The sequence below is a fragment of the Thunnus maccoyii genome, chromosome 9 (assembly GCF_910596095.1).
Source record: "Thunnus maccoyii chromosome 9, fThuMac1.1, whole genome shotgun sequence".
Classification (NCBI taxonomy): Eukaryota; Metazoa; Chordata; class Actinopteri; order Scombriformes; family Scombridae; genus Thunnus; species Thunnus maccoyii.
The window spans coordinates 7,522,997-7,540,504 of NC_056541.1; the positions used below are offsets into that span (position 1 = coordinate 7,522,997).

Consider the following 17,508-nt stretch of genomic DNA (forward strand, 5'->3'; position numbering starts at 1 on the left):
CATTGCGAAGTAAATTGCAGAAATTCAGTGTTTTTGTTACCAAGTAAATCGATTCTTAGGTATCTCACAACACACTGGTGACTTCTGTTTTTCATGGAAGTCCAGACATAGTGATGCTTTGATTATTAATACAAATGCTTGGACTGTAAATCCCTTTAAATGTAAATGCTGTAAATAACCTCTAAACTCGAACTTTATTCAAAATGTGAAATAAAAGGATAATGAACTCAATAACAATCGATTTGTTTAAATCCAGCTAAGTTGGAAGGGAATTTGACCCCAACTTGTTTCCCTCTGTTTTGCTCTGAGGCACCTTCTTTTCCACCTCGCCTGGCATGTTCCTTCTTTCTACACGACTGTATCCCTCCTGCACCTCCTCCTTTGTTTTTCTCCCTCTTCACTCCTTCCCCTTGTCCACCTGAGGGATAAATCATTTTGTGATGATATGTGATCTCCTGTATGTATGACCTTTCTTGTGTGAGCTGAGTTATATATCAACATGTACCTGCTTTCACTATGTCTTAATGGATTAGACGTTTGGCTTTGGACGTTCAACAGTTATCTCCACGCTGGAGAACGTTTGGTCAGGGCTGCTGTCATCATGTCACCTCTTCTTTGAATGCCATCTAGGAATGTAAGGATTTTTCTCACCACAGACACACGACACAAATGCTATGAGTTGACATCGCAAACGAGCCTCGACTAAGACAGCTCACCCCTCTAATTTGATGAAGAATACTTTTCTTATGTTGGCTGACGAGGGCTGCGGTTGGTTTAGCGTGTGTGTGTGAATGCGGGTGTTTGAGGACGGGTGTGTATAACTGTACTGTATGTGTATACGTGAAATGTTTATATGTTCACTTATTGTCAGCTTAAACCAGCTTTTATTTTCATGGCTGTCTTGCATGTGTATGTATTGTAATGTTTCTTTGCACTTGTGTGTGCTGATGTAAAGGCTTTTCTCCTCCTCTCCTCTCCTCTCCTCTCCTCTCCTCTCCTCTCCTCTCCTCTCCTCTCCTCTCCTCTTATCTCTCGAGTAAGCCCAGTGGCTTACAAAATTCATATTCTGGTTAACACATACACACATACATGTGCATACACCCAACTTGACTTCCTTCCCTTCCTGTGTCAAATGGTTATCAGTTATTCAGCTTCAGTGCATAACACCAACACCACTGGATTTTTTTCAAAGTCAGTAATCAAACATTATTTATTTAATCTTATGCTCCGTTGTACAATCTTAATTTTTCTCTAAATAAGGTAGAAACTACAAATGTAAATGTAAGAAATTTCCTGAAAACAAGATAATCATTTACATATGTTATATAGATGGATTGCTCCACTGTCTCAATCAGTCAACCAGCATCAAGACAGTGTCGCCTCAGATGATTTGACTGCTAGATTTAGCATTGGAGCTAGGTGGAACGGTCTCACCTCTATGGCAGATTTATTTTCCGTTCTTTTAATGTTCAACACCATATGAAGATTTAATGGGGCGTTAAATAATCTGTGACTTCTCTTCACCTCCATCAATGAACTGGTAGAAATTGCTCGCATGTAAGAGTGTTACATGATTAAGATTTATGTAATGGTGGCTGACTTCTCAGAGTGAGTCAGTTCGGTGATTCACGTCAACACCCAGGGCTCATCCCCGTTTAGCGAGTTTATATTTTTCCCAAACAAGATTATTAATGTAATCTAGATTCAATGCAAATATCATTATAATGGAATCGAGCTATAAAGGACGGGGCCGCACTTTGATGTGTGGCCTTCAAAGGAGCATTTGATCGAGGCTTAAAAGGTGATTCATTAGGGCCAAATGGCACAGTTGAATCGTTTCGATGTGGAATCCTAAGCAGCCACCGGTGACAACATCATGATATCACGCGGTGTCACCGCCTCCTCATGTCTCCTCTCAGAACTACAGATCAGTGTTGTGAATGAATGATTTAGGTGACTGCTTCGTCACTGCGGCTGCCTGCCGTCTACTGACTCCAGACTCAGACATATAGTACGCCTATGTTTTTAAAGGCTTTGAGCAGCACAAACAAAACTCCTTTAGTCTCCTTTGTGTTGGTTTGGCAGCAGAAATTCAGAGACAGATGACAGGTATAAATCTCAGCATCATAAACATAAACGAACTCTCATCTCAAATTCTCTCTCTAATTCTCAGCCCATTTAGTACTTGGCAACCAACCAAAAGGATGTCACTTCTAGGGCTGCCCCGTAAAAGTCACTGAGTTGATGCATGCATGGTTGATAAGCCCCCGAGTAAATTTGCATTTTGTCAGTTGAATCACTGCCCTTTTTTTTTTGTTTGTTTGGATTTTTCTTTTTTTTTTTGTCATGTCATTATACACAGAGTAACGCAGGGTGACAGCATGACAGGATGTAAACAGATTCTTGTCTCTAAATGACCTAAATACATAACTACTATGGAAACAGAGGGGTGATGGAAGTGGAGGACAACGCGACACAGAGAGACTATTTTTCCCGCTCCGAGTTCTCAGCTCTGGTGTCAAACGCGGTGAAGTCGGCTAAACTCCCGTTTTAAACAGATGCATACCAGCGTCTCCACCGTCTCCTCCTCTACCATCCAGTGTGATTCTCTTCGGCTGTCAGCAGCCGGCAGGAGAGACGCTCTGTGGTGCGCTTGGATTTTATAACTGAACTAATACCAGGATGCACTTGATTGTACTGTAACTGCGGTAACTGGGTGGAGACATGAATAAGATTTAGGCTGTATTGAAGAAAGAAAAAAAAGTAATGATGTTAAGTATATATGAGTATAGTATATAAGAGCGAAATATGTGTAACAAGATAACTATAGCGCCCTCGTCACTTCACAAACACCAAGGTGAAAAGCTCAGAATTAGTTCTCAAAGGGAAAGAAGTGGAAGGACACATGGTAAAACACAAATGTAGCACGCACACACACATGCATGGACACACACTCACAAACCCACATCTTGCTGTTGTTAACACTCTTGTGTTTCCTCCCTTTCCTCTCCTTTCCTGCACAGCCCCAGACAAACAGCACCAAAAACAGCATAGTCACCAGCCCCAAAGGAAACATCCCTTCACCTGCTCTGGTATTTACCTCCTAACCACCCCTTCACCTGTGTGTATGTGTCCGTCCCACCTCCTGTCTTTTCCTTCAAGACCACTACCCCAACCCTATACCCCAATTCCCCTACTCCCTCACTTATGTCTGTTTCTCCTCTCTTGTCTGTCTTGTTGGTTGTGGTTGATCTTTGCTCAGCCGCTGAGATGGCAACAGCAGTCGGTAAGGTCGTAAACCAGCAGGTTGTGTCAGGAAACATTTCCCCATGGCAGGTGGGGATGCTATGTGACTTGCTCTCTGGTTGATATTGTGTTGCCGTGTCATATCCTTGTGTCAGTGCAATACCAAAGAGGAACAGACAGCCAATGCCTGCCGGGACTGTCAGTGCAATTTACCCCCTCTCTGCTATTCATGCCTCTGCAGAGAAGCACTTCCCCACTGTGTGGGCATCAAGGTCCAAAGGTCTGCAGCTTGTCCTTCCAGCCAAATAGCATACCAGCTGATTTCAGAGAGTATTTCTTCCTCTTCTGTTGTAGGTGTGAATATCAGTTAAATTGTCTGTGGGGCTTCTGGCACTTGGCCACAAACCACTGTTATGTAGAGAATCTGTACACATTTATATCTGAGAAGATAGTCCAGAATCCTGAGCTGGAGTTTTACCTAGCATCAGGGATCCAGGGGAGATTTCCAAGTTATTCTCTTAGGTTCTCTCTCTTATATTTCTTTTTGATCTGTGTGGATAGGGTGTATAACATGCCATTTATATTTATATGTGGTTGAGTTGTAGAAAAGGGCACAGGAAATTCCATTTCCTGTCATTTTCAATCATTAGCAGCCACTAGCAGTAGTGAATCTGTTAAAATAAGATCACGCAATACACATTTATTAAACAATCATACTGGGGGTTTGGATATACAGTACTTAAGGCCACTTAAGTACTGTATATCTTATGTATATCTTGTATGAACTAATGTGTAGGTTTAATGTAAATGCAGACTATTTAACAAAGCATATCGCAGCCATTGGTTTCAGTTCATGACAGTGTAAAAATCAAAACAATCACTGCCTGCAGCTACATTACCATATGAGGATACTGCAGATATAGCGTGAACATGTAAACGCACTTACATGGTGCTCAAAGTCAGGACATACTATACGTTTAAACTATAAACATCAGACTAAAGTATTCACATTAGTCAATAGATACTGAGGATAACCGGAGCTGTTAGTCATCTATGACATTTTGTCTACATCATACATATAGTCTTTACTACTTTGGCAATCACATGACACTGTGTTATTGTAATGACCCAGTTTCCACTCAGGCATCAGAAAAGAACTTCATCATCATTTTTTGCAAAAACATCGCTGGTGAAATCCCCTCCATGTAGTCGTGTAGCCAAGGTGCAATTTGTGAAAAAATCAGAGGGTGAGATGTTTCTGAAATGTTTTTATTCATGAAAATAAATCAGAACCACATTGGACCTATATAGACTATTCTTTGCAGCTGTTACAGTAACAATTATAAAATAATTATGAACCACTGCATTTGCAGGAATATTTTAATCCGTTTTTTAAAAAATGTAATTCATCAGTAGCACAACATTTTCACTCAGTGATGTGGTGTCAAGTTCACACCTTGTCCTCTCTTCATGTCCATTCAAGTCAAGTCTGTACTAAAGACTAAGTATGATAAAAACTCCTCATCCAGACACATAGGTGACGTGATCATATACAACAAAACAAAAGGTTAAATGTAATTGAACATGCCAGAATTAAATCCCCCAACACTACTTTCAATACTGTGGAGAGCACCACTCGGCCAGACATGCCAGTACACTTAATGTCATTCTTACCACTGTTGAATTCAGCTCTATGCACAGCGCACAGCAAACTTCAATATTGAATATAAAATAATCACAGCATCATAGAAATAAATAGGCTACAGTAGATACAGTAGATACCTACTTGTCAGACTAAGAAGTCTTTGATGGTAGACTAATGTCTTCTTTTTATGCTTTCCTTTTACACACATCTCTGCAAATCACTGAGCAGGTAAGGAGGCAACCCCCGGTTCATTTACAGCATCATCACGTAAATAGCCTATTTTTATTTTAGATATGTTATACGGTCTATGGGTGAAGCAGCATAAATCACTATGAGGGGGATAAATTTTTGTCTCCACCGGGGATAAAAATAACTCAGCAGAGGAAGGGACCCCCCCCCCCCTCCTCGCACCCCAGCAAACCGCACCCTGATTGCAGTTATCATGAAAAAGTCGAGACAGTTCAGATTATCTTCAACGTTGCATCCTCACTTTGCTTTTCATGACTGAAGCTATCTGTCTATCTGTGAATGCTCCGCTCATCATTCAGGGTGAAGCACCACAGGAAGTGACAGTTTCATAGCATGTGCTCTTTTCTTTGTGCCAAACTGCCTTTCACATCTACTTCAGACTGCCTTCTGTCATTTCAGTATTAATTCAGATGAACATTTGTAATGTTTTTAGTTTCCTTTTAGGTCTGATACCATCAGGGTTCCTTAAAAAATAAAACAAATTAGTAGAAGAATGACTATGCTCATATTCAGCTTCATATATGTTTTACTACTAGAAGCTGATAAGCAAATGTCAAGATGAAATATTTGTAGTTGTATTCTAGCAGTGAGGTACATTTGCACATCTGACACTATTTTCTGCTGCACATTATTTAGCCAGAATAGCTGCATTATGTCATTCCATTTATATACCCAGGCCAGTAGCCACGCTCAGTCATAAATCACTGACACCCAAAGTCTTAGATGCCACACTAATGAGCTCTCCAACTTAGACGTGTAACACAGCTGAGCAAGTTTGGGTTCGCTTCTTGGCACTTCTGCACACTTAATATAGCTTTATCTCACCAGCTATACAGAGCTCCATCTAAGCATGTTATGATAGTATATTACAGATTCTAGGCCGGTGGTCAGTGAGTCACAAACTGGGTACAGTGTAATGGGTATTACCTGGTTGATGGTGTGTGTGAGAAGTAGTAGCCTTGCCTTGGCTTGACACAGTGACCAGTCCTTCGATGAAAGGACTGGAAGCAAGAGAGGAAATAAAATGACAAGCGCTCTGCTAGTCACACCCATGGAGCAACTCGCACAGCCAAATGAGTATCGCTGCATGATAGACATCCTTTTTTGTGTGGTGTGTGCATGCATGTGATGTTAGCATGAGCAAAGGTCAACTCTGCACATGTGCAGACAATGCTATCGGAAGCAGTTTATGTGCTCACAGTTGTGCATAGAGTGTGGGCACAACCGTGGATCAGAGGAGGCTTTTTTTCTGATCCTTGAAGGGAATAGAGAGTGGGAGGGCGGCTGTGATCTCCATGCTGTTGCTAGGGACTTGGGCTAGTTGCTGTTTAGCCATTTGGTACATTAACTCCTTCATTACAGAGCTGCCAGGCCATGGAGTGACAGACCGCCTTCACTTGCAGTACATGACCTTAATTTTCTGAACTGGAAGCAGTTTGGTAAATGTGCACATGTTCTCAGATGTCTGAGGATGAATTGTGGCTTGTCTCTATTCACGTCACACGAAGGATAATCTAAATTGAATCATTAACTTAGGTGCACCACTGGAACATTCCTGAAAGATAAAGCAGTGTAAAAGGTCAGTGGTGATGCGTAACGGTCAAACCCTTCCCCATCTGATGATGTGACGCCATCAGCACTCGCCCCCCTCCCCCTAATCTGCAAACCCCAGGTACTTTGTTCTCACTCATCACCATCATCATCTCCCAAGTTGCTGTTGCCCCGGGCGACGGTTGGCATGACAACGCCACCATCATCACCAGGGAGACAGCCGATGATTGGTCATCACAGAGGTGTCACTTCCTGGGGGGGGGAGCTGCAAAGAAAACGGGGTGTTTCCGATCTACTGTACATCAAGTGACAGTTTCCAGCAGACCGTGGAGACGATATCTGTCTCTGAATCATCAATATATGTGTGCCAGCTATGCAGGGTAGCAAGGAGGCAACACTGTGGGGTTTGTAAGCCACTAATGGTGCTAAAAATGTACCATAGTCGATTGATTGTTTGTTAGGAACGTAATTGTCCATGTTGTGGAAAACTGTCCTCACCACATAGTGTTAAAAACTATACAGGACAATGATGAGAAAACAGCAGGAACACATATATACATATATACTGTAAGAAAAAAAAGATGCCTGCCTTTTCAGTAATATAAGATGCAAAGAAGAAAAACAATTGTTTTCTGTAACCTACTGCACTACTGAAGGTTTAGAGGAGGTCGGTAACAGAAAAAGTAACAAGGAGAAAAGTTATATGGCTAATCTTATGAGACAATTCCTTGCACATAATCCTGACAAAAAAAACAGCATTGAATTTCTTTTAGGAAGGGATCCTGAAACGATGCCAGTATCTGCCCGGCAGTGCTCGCCTTTTCTGTTGAGACAGGTGTTAAGGGGACTGAAATGACCTGTTTTTTCATTTTCTGAGGAATCGTAGTCTTTTTGCTGGATGTGCCAGTGCCTCGGAAGATGTTGATACTAGTGTTTAGCTATGTCAGAGCACATTTCATTCATATTGTATGAGTGGGCTGATTTTCTCTTCATTTGTTTGTCTCTTTCCTTTTACAAATTCTCTTGACTCTGCACATATTTGCAACATGTAGGGCATGTACAGCGATTTAGAATTATGTATGCACAGCAGGGTAGTGCAGAAATAAAGAATATTCATGCTCGGCAAAGCCCCGGATAGGTTCAGGTTAAATATGTCACAACTTTTAGGCCGTGTACTGTATCGACATGTGTGTTAATGTAAATGCTGATGTGCTCGTGGCACTTCATCCTGAGTTTCAGTACTGTCTTTGTTCTTGTTGTGTGTGTGTTTATCTGCTGCTCTGTACATGTGCAGAGAACATAACTGACTCCCAAATTACAGTTTTCAGCTCATCCACCCACTCTATCGCTTTGGAGGATTCTTCCCTCTCTCCTCTACCAACCTTAACAAGCATTTTCTCTTCATCCAACATTCATAACGCTCTCTTTGTTCCTCTTTGTCCAACGTTTTTACACTTCATCCATCTCTATCTACCCTTATGTCACAGTCTTTTCTCTTTATCCCCCCCGACTCCCCTTCCTCTCTCCCCTTTCTTTCTTTTCTCTCATGTATTCCATGTTCTTCTCTGCCCTCCACCTCCTCCTCTTCCAGGAACCTCAGACAACCGTCATCCATAATCCGGTGGACAGGACTAAGGTATACATTATTCCCCAGTCCTGACCTGCTCTTTATCCTTCTTTGTCATTCTCCTCCTCTTCCTCATCTTCTCCTGCTGTTTGATCCTTCTTTTCATCATGCATTTGTGTGAGCACGCCATGACGTCGGTTCACTAATGTGTGTCTGTGTGTTTCTAGAGATTAAACCCCTCAAATAAATGTCTTAACATGATGAAGGAAGCAGGGGAAGGATTCTTACGTTGTTATCCTGCGCCCCATCGAGCAATGAACTCATTATGCCACCTCGGGGACCCCCGACACACACACAGTCCACTCGATTATAAATGAACAGCTGTATACAATCAGGGAATTACAGCAACTAAAACTGTGTGTGTTTATTTCTATTAAAGAATGACCAGTGGTAATATCACCAGAATGATAAATCAACACAAAATAATCTACTGAACCAAGACTCAAGGGCTTTGATCTCATTTTACAGCCCAGCACATTAACAAAAAATTACCAATATACACAACAACAGACATTTTGCTTGTGTTCGTTTTCAGTAAAAGCTTCTTTATGTACTTTAGAGAGCTATATGCTAAAACTTGCAACACGTCCTGCATCTTTGTTGTTGTCTTTGATATTTTATCAGATCATGGAATTTAGATTTAATGACAAGAAGCCCTGGTGTAGTTAAAGGATTACATTTTTAACATTTTGTTGTATAATTAATGTCATATAAATTTTCAGTCATATATTTCAACACCTGTCTCAATGCCTCATAAATGTAGTTTTGATGGTTCAACTAGTGTGTGTGTGTTTGGGTTGAGCTGTGCATGAACCTGCATGATTTTTGCAGGACCAAACATTTATTATGCATGTGTGTGTGTGTGTGTGTGTGTCACTATGTTTGCACAAGCTGTTTCTGCTGAGCGGTGACGCATAAAGCTAAAGGTGAACGGTAACATAAATTTGTTCTAAAGCGACATCCAGGATTTGCATCACGACAGAATGACCTTTGCGTTTGATTTTGGGGTCGGTCCTCAGAGTGAAGTTCATGGCGTCGAATAATCCAGAGAAAGGCCACACAGGAAGCCGCTTAAAGTGTATGGGAAGAATACTGCTACGGTTTTTATTTTCACACCAGACTCACTTTAGAGCACTTTCACTTAGTTCAGTCCATCTGGACAGGTGAGAGCGATGAATGTTGTGAGCACTGTGAGCTTGTAATGTCAACTTTGAACAAGAAATGAACCAAAATGTGGCATTTTATGGGTATAAGGAAACAAATGTCAACATATGTCTGTCATGCATAGATGTTCCTAGAGCCGAGATTGCAGTGAAAAGCCTCAATATAAGGACTGAAAAGTGAATTTAGCATAAACACCAGAGAGGATTAATTATACAAAAGTGCACAAACAAGTGTGTCATATTTATGTAGGTAATGTCTTACGAGCTCTAGTTCACCTGTAATGTGGCAAGATGAAACAGAACTTCTCTATGATTCAAACCAAAGAAAACAAACTGTAGGTGTCATCACACTTAATAATGATATTTCTATTATTTGAGGCCAAAACTCTCACATACACACACACTGTCTCCTCAGGTCACCAGCTGCTCTTTAGAAGGCAATGAAACACAATTTAGTGCTTGTGATGCCGCTCGTGCACGCGTGTACTTCTAATGAGGTCACAGAGTCTCTCAACTCTCCTCAACATGCAGGGGGAATTTAGACCCATTTAATCTACTAATTGGAAATCAGAAGCTAACTCCTCCTCTGGCGAAAGCCTGTAAAGAGAAAAGCAGCCCGAGCCAGGCAGACAGACAGGTAGATGGATAGATTGCGCGATCTGAGGCCCAGCTCAGGATGACAATAATTGCCCTATGAGAATCCATTCCGCCTGCTTCCATAGCTGAAATAGATGGATGGGGCACATCCCATTGGGTTTATGTCAGTTTCAGCAAGACACAAGAGCAGCCTGTGGAGGAAAGACGTCACTCGTCCACATGGTGTGATGCACACACACGTACGCGCTGAGGATGAAGCAGCTTTGCCTGGAGTACGAAAAGAGAGAAGAGTTTTTTAGGCCAAGGGTAAAAAAGTCAAATGACTGTTGACAAGGTGACTTATTGGGCTTTGTAGGCTGATTGGTTGGGTGGCATGGTTTGATGGTTGTGACTAACAGTTTAACAGCACTCTAGAGTTCTGATTTTGGTCCTGTTTGGCATCTGGTTTTGAATTGAATCCACATAAACTGATGTATTTGGTGTTTTTTCTAATCAGATCTGGTTTTGTGAAGATGTGACATGGTAACATAGCAATATACTCCCTGCTGGCCCGTGTTCTGACCGTGTAAAACAAGCCCCTTTACCCCTCGTGTGATGTGCGTGTGATCACGTGTCTTCATCGCAAATACGTGCGCCGTTATACTCAAAACCGGACTGACTGTCAATCTCTGATCTCCAGGAATCATCGGACAGCAGCAACACCACCGTGGAGGATGAGGACGTGAAAGGTAAGTACAAAACATAATTCATAATAAATTCAGAGGCTTAAAAAAAGTCAAGTTCTGAACTGTTTGCGGCAAACGACAGGCCAGAATACTTCTGGGATCTTGACCGATTTTGAATCATCACTTGACATTTCTACTGTATTGATGTAACTGTTTTTTTTCCCAGTGAACAACCTGTGGAACAGCAGAAACTCCACCATTGGGTGCCTTTGATTAATATAGATGTTACATGAGGCAAAGAAACAAAAGAACGAGTGCATGACAACTGGCAGATAGCGCTCAACCAGTAGGCAGAGGAGTTTTGGCTGTTTGCTTTCCACTTGGGCTTGTTAAGTTTGGTGGGTTGTGACAAGCTCTGCTATCACCCCTCAGTTACAAACTGGGAAATGGATTCTGAAATCCTCCTTGCAATGAAAGCTGTTCATTGTCTGTTACTGACAGAATTATTTTACACAAATGAGTTTGTCTTTATGAAATTGGAAACCTTTTGCTTTTTCATTTGAACGCTCAGCAATTACAGTTTCTAACGTAAGTAATGTTCTGACAGTCCAGATAGCCTATGAAAAGTCCTATTAGAGTGCTTAAAGCTCCGATAACTGGCGCTCTGCTTTGCATGAGCTTCTTGTTTATTATCACAAGCGTCAGGGTGGGAATGCATTTTGATGCCACATGTTGAAAACCTTTCTTGTGCTACTGGTTTTGTCCTCATAGAGTAGGCATTTGTGTCATTGTGATTCTTAAAATGTTAAGTGAATGGGGAACGTTATTTTGAAAAATAAGAGAAACGCATGTGTTATATGTGGTATGGATGGTGTAAATGTGACTCTAATTTAGTCACTTGGCAGTCACCCGGCTGGTAGCTGACCTCTTACTGACCCCTCATGGAGCTTTGCTGTATTGCTTCCTTCAGCTGTTTTCTCAGAAAGAGTAAAGAAATGTTTGTGTGTGTTTGTGTGTGTGTGTGTGTGTGTGTGTGTGTGTGTGTGTGTGTGTGTGTGTGTGTCTGGGGGTGATTTGTGGGGATGCTGTGAAATGAAAGAGGCCATGTAATGCTGTTGTGGTTTGACATTCTTAACAGTGTTGGCATTTAGTTGAAATCTTAATGCTGAGAAATACACACCTCCAAAATACCAACACGCCTGTGTGGGGTGTCAGCTTGCAGCTTATGTTGTCTATGTGTGTGTGTCTGTGTGTGTGTGTGTGTGTGTGTGTGTGTGTGTGTGTGTGTGTGTATTTGTTGCTTGCGGTAAGAATTGTGAAATAACTGTCTTTGTGGTACATATCACACATATCGTGTGAATGAATTTACATTTGTGTGATGTGTGTTTGTGCATGCATGGGTTCCTCCTCTGCGTATCTATGCCAACATGCGCACACACCCCTGTTCTCCACATCCGAGCTGAGCACAATGCGTCTAAATCGGGTCATGAACGTATCATTTCGGTGCCAAGCGTACAGAACAGAATGTGCACTTGCATCTCCTCCTCTTTCTTATGGAGGCTTTGCAGCTATGTCACAAATTCCTTAGCAACCATGGCTAATGCCATCATGTAGGTCTGTAAGAAAATTACCAGTGGTGGAAAGAGTATTACAATATTCAGGTAGAAGTACTCTTACTTTACTGGTGTCATGCTTATTGTATGAAAATATGTTTTTTTACATGAGGAAAAACTAAAAAAAGGTGGACACAATTTCAGTAAAAATGTGACAAATTAAAAATCTTTTTAAAAAAGTCAAATACAAAAGTCAAATCTACTCGATTACAGTATCAGGGATGAATGTATTTAATTCCAGTGTGCTCCTGTAGTGGCGAGACACAAAACATAATGAAAAGGCAAGAAAAAGAGATACCTGGGGGAAAAAATGATGTTAGTATCAGACATTAAATTAAATGTAGCAGGGAAAAGTGTACAGCATGATGAGCTATGTTTGTTTAGACGTATCTTTAGCACCAGTCTCTTGGGCCCTAGCCTTTATTCGAAAGCACTAAAGAAGCAGTTTGGCCTTTGGTCCTAAATAACTTGGCAGCAAGCGAATAAAGCAAAGTAACACTTCCAACGGCTCATTCAACACGTAATGCAAAGGAGATGTTGTCATGTCACCCCCTGACATTTGCATCCACTAGTGGCAGTCAACTTTTTATTACTTATATAATGTTGCTTTTTTCAACCTCAAGTTCAAATCTACATTTTTTCACTTTTTCAAGGGATATGGAGCCTTGTCATTGACATTACTGCAACACCATCCTCAAGTCATTCATTAGAGGACTTGGTGCAACTAATGTCTATTTGTATATTAATACTGTGCCTTGACTCATAAATTGTCATCCAATCCCTCATTTCAAATCAATTATTAAAATTCCCTTTGATGGAAGTAGTGCAGTGCAAAGGAGCCTTACATCACCTGAAAGACCTTTATCCCCCAGGATCTACTGTACTGTACTGTACTTTCCCCGTATACCCAGTGAAAGGTATCCTCCCCCTACCCTTCCTCTCCTCTTCTCCCCCCCATTTCCCTCCCTTCCAACATCCCAAATTGGAGCCCCCCCACCACCCCACCCCACTGGCAGGAGTGGAGAGGGCAAGGGCACCTTGGGAGGGGAGGTCGGGGGGCTAAAGGGGGAGGTGTAAATTTAGCCCCGGTGGCAGGAAACGGAGACGGAGTTCCCAGAGAGAAGTTAAAAGCACACCGCTCTACTAGCGCCACCCTAGGATAGCGTTAGTCTCGCGCAGCACTTTTTAAGGCTCCTAAGATACGAACCGACAGATAAGCACCGTCAGCACCACAGAGAAACTACAAGAGCCAGGTGAGTGCGGGAGGAAGGGGACTCCCGTTGGTTGGAATAGTGTGTTTCATGTTGGCCTTTCGTAGGATCTTGTCAGGTCAGTGAGTGCTCGACAGCTGGTTTGTAACCCAATGCCTGCGCTGGCTTTTGTAACATCTGAACACATATCTGTTCTATTACTCTCAATACTTTTATAGTAGATAATATGTTACAAGTTTCAGAGAGCTGCTTGTCGTCAGTCATTAATCTTCAGTTTTGTCGTGTAGGTGATCACTTTTTTTTTTTTACAGCACTTACAATTTAAAGGAATACTTGCTGTTAAACTGCTAATCCTGAAGTTGTGTTTTGTGACTTGTGTTTGAATTGAGCACTAATTGCTGGAATGTTTTTTCACTGCACTTCCGAGACAGCGCCTGTCAATCAAACTCCGCAGGCCGTACTGTGATGTCTGTTTTCTGTGGATTTCCTGTTGATCATGTGTTTTCTGTAGTTTACCGCTCCGCTTTGAAGGAAAATAGACATTCGTCGATGAAAATGTTAAGTATTGTTTAAAGTGTCGGTCTGTGAATTGTATTTAATTACGTTAGAGAGGGTGCAGTCGTACATCTCGTTATGTGGCAGAAAACTCCTTTAAGCCATCTGTTTTTTTTTTTTCCTGCAGAGACGTTTCCTTTCCCTCTATCTGTCAATGAGCGTTCATGTGTCGCGTTTCCTTCTGTGCCGGTTAAAACAGACAAGTAGTAATGAGTAGCATCCAACTCTCTCTCCCATTATCATGACCATCACCATTGTCATCATCCATCCTCTGCTCACTGCCAAGACTTCAATTAAAGTCTCAATAAAAAACCTCACATGCAGCAGCAACCACGGTACTAAATCCTGCCGGAATGGAGTAATTAACTGGGATAACGAGGAAAATGTTTCTTTTTCAATGAGATCTGGTGACAGAGGACTGTCAGTGAAAAGTAGCTGTAATTTCTCAGAGTGGGAAAAGGTTGACCGGGTTCATCATCTCGTATTTATTTGCCCCCGCCCCGTCGCCTCACGCTCACTTTACCCTTCATTCATTCTTCACTGTGACGTTTCTGATGTCTTTTTGTGATCAGATTGTACGGCTGGCTGTTATCTCTGCATATATATATGTTACAGTATGTTTGGTCTCATTCTGTGTTTGTGTGTGTGCACATTATCAGGGAAGAGCTTAGACAACAGCTCGTTTAAGGCCCAGTCCAGTACGAGCTCCCAGCCTGATAGCTCTCAGGGCTCCGCAGCTGCCGTGCACTGTAAGTCAGCATGGCCCTCCAATACACACACACACACACACACACTCCACTAGTGATTTACCTTTACTAAATCCTCCCTTGTGTGTTTTACATTTATAGTCCCTGCATGGTTTAAAAGCACATATCTGCTGCCATTTAGCACCACAAAAAATCCTGAATGTGCCCAGATTTGTATTGTCCATCATTTCTCCAGTGGAGTCTTCTTAGTCAGTCTACATTTTTAAATAATCTAATAACATTACATATGCCATAATGAAAAGCACTGAGATGCTTTGTAGTATTTCTACTCATCTACTATCCCATCCTCCCCCTTGTTCCACCCACGCCACATGCATTTTTGAACAACTCGCTGTCTCCCTCTCTTGGGCATAAATGGAAGTAGCAACACAGTTTTTCACCATAACAAACTGTCTCAACATTATCTGACATTTCTGAGCATAATTTGTGCCTTTGATGTTCCTGTCACTGTCCTTTTCTGAGTCTGACATTGTCTCGGAGAGCTCTAATGATACATCTAATCCCGAAGTGTAACAGTAAATGTCTTAGCGCTCTCCAAGACAATTTTTGTTCATCCAAACGGCCTCACTAGTGTGGTCAACCTTTCATTCAAGTGCATTGTCTCCCATTGTTCCCTCCCTCCCTCCTGAACTCAGCTGCCGCAAAGTTCGCTGACCTGCTGGGCTCAGTGCGTAGGGCCTCAGTGCCCACACCTGACGGGGAAGGGAGATCCGGCACTCCACCTCCAGCAGCCCTCTCCGCCCCCTCCCCTCCACACACCCCCATGCAGAGTAAGTAGAGACGAGCAAGGACAGGCAGTGTAAAGTAGAAGAGAATAAAGTGTCCCCGAGAGAGAGAGAGAGAGAGAGAGAGAAAAAAAACATCTCCCCTTCTTCTGTCCATGCACCAAGATGATGCATGAAAAGATGGACTGATTCTGTCATTTTAGGAAAGGAAGGAAAAGGAGAAAAACATTTTCTCTTATTTTAAATAGTGAAAGGTTTCTGGATTGTACATGTGTTTCTATGTATTTAGAAATCCCTTCAAATTTTTATGCTTAAAAGTTAGCTGAATCTTCTTAAGTCAGGGAGGAATGGCACTAAAGAGATATGAAAATGTGTTAAACCACCTCTAGCTACAGAATCAAAATATATTGTTCTATTAAAGGACGAGGCTGCCAATGTTAATGTTATGACAAAAAATTCAATGAAAGAGCAAAACCAACAATGAATTGATGCTATTAGTTAGAATCGTCCGTGTAGACAAAGCCTGATGATGATTATTCCTCTGTGCCATCGAGTCAGTCCCACATACACCTGCCTGTTGCTGTAAATGTGTATTAATGCTGAAAAGAGTCCCCAACTAATTAACTTTTTACTGCTCTTTAAGTAATGTTTGTTAACAACAACAGTACCCAGCTGATTTAGGAAATGCCTGAACCTTTATTAATGATAGTTCAAGTTAAATAAGTTTTACTCAATTTCCTCCAAAACCCTCAGACAGAACTAAAACTCTTTGACCTCTGAATCTTTCTCAGTTTCCTTCAGCTTTATCGTGGCATGTGCAATACAAAGGCAGCTTAATTGCACTTATTGATGTACAGCAGATGAAACCATCTTTTGTGGAAAAAGTCTGATAAACGGCAATACCGCAGACGCTGTATTTGCAGATATCACGACCACTAATATGCAAAATCGCTGGAGGGATTTCCTCATAGCTTTAGTCTTTCTTTGTTTCCAACTCTTCACTGTTTCTAATCTGCTCTTCTGCATTCCACCTCCACCTCCATCACCATCACCATCACCCTCCCACCCATCCACTCATCCATCCCGCTCGGTCGGCGCTCAGTGTCTCGGCTCACAGACCTGGTAAGCAGCGTTCGCAGGGTGTCGGCGGCCGCTGCGCCCGAGGCCGACGCTGCACCGGTACCTAGCGCCAGGCCCGCGCCTCAGCCTGCACACACCACCTCCCCACCTCCCCCTCACCCCTCCTCCAGCCTTTCCCTGTCTTCTTCCCAGAGTGAGTACCGAGCATTACCCGACCCTACGCATGGTAGCCAATCGAGGAGACATTTCAGGATGTCAGTGCAGGCCTGTGTGCGTGAGCATAGTCGTTTAACACTTTTAACCTCTACTTCAGGTAAACAGGGGTACGTAGAGTAAAGTACATTGTGTTTAAACTGCTCTTTTGACCGCTGAGTTGGAAGGTGAACTATCTGGATGTGTGTGCTTTTTGCTTCTGAGCCTTATTAACCTCCTCTGCGCTCTGCCGCAGAGAAGCGCCGCTGACTACACAGAGATTTATGCATCATTTGGTTGCTAGTTGTGATGTCTTGAAATACAGATGCGACATTGCTTGCAGTGATAGAAAGAGATTGCCGTGTGTGTGCTCATGTTGCCTGACAGTTGTTGATCAAGATCACATGACGAGCGAGGTCTCTATTGTGTATGTGTGGAGACGATTGAAATGTATTCCCACCGAAACTAAAGTAAAATACTTTGCCTTTCCGGGTTTCACAGATGTCTTTACACAGAATCCATTTTTTCAGAATTTTGTTTCATGCTTGGCACAATTAGAGTAATTTCATGATTAAGCTTATTTTTCAAGCTCATTATATAAACGACAAGAGAACTGGAAACA

The 17,508-nt window shown here is 42.1% G+C and overlaps 1 protein-coding gene across 10 annotated transcripts in view; it reads left to right on the forward strand.

The window, feature by feature from the left end:
- The window catches only part of camk2b1 (calcium/calmodulin-dependent protein kinase (CaM kinase) II beta 1), an 80,371-nt gene that overhangs the window by 58,781 nt on the left and 4,082 nt on the right, over positions 1–17,508 (forward strand). For 3 of the 10 annotated variants that reach the window (XM_042422106.1, XM_042422102.1, XM_042422103.1), the window contains 2 exons: positions 3,024–3,092; positions 10,758–10,806. In XM_042422106.1, coding sequence (XP_042278040.1) covers positions 3,024–3,092; positions 10,758–10,806 — 118 coding nt within the window. Of the gene's footprint in view, positions 1–3,023; positions 3,093–8,282; positions 8,328–10,757; positions 10,807–14,781; positions 14,872–15,524; positions 15,660–16,716; positions 16,888–17,508 lie in introns of all 10 variants that reach the window. The other 7 variants (XM_042422098.1, XM_042422099.1, XM_042422101.1 and 4 more) reach the window with 4 other exon arrangements.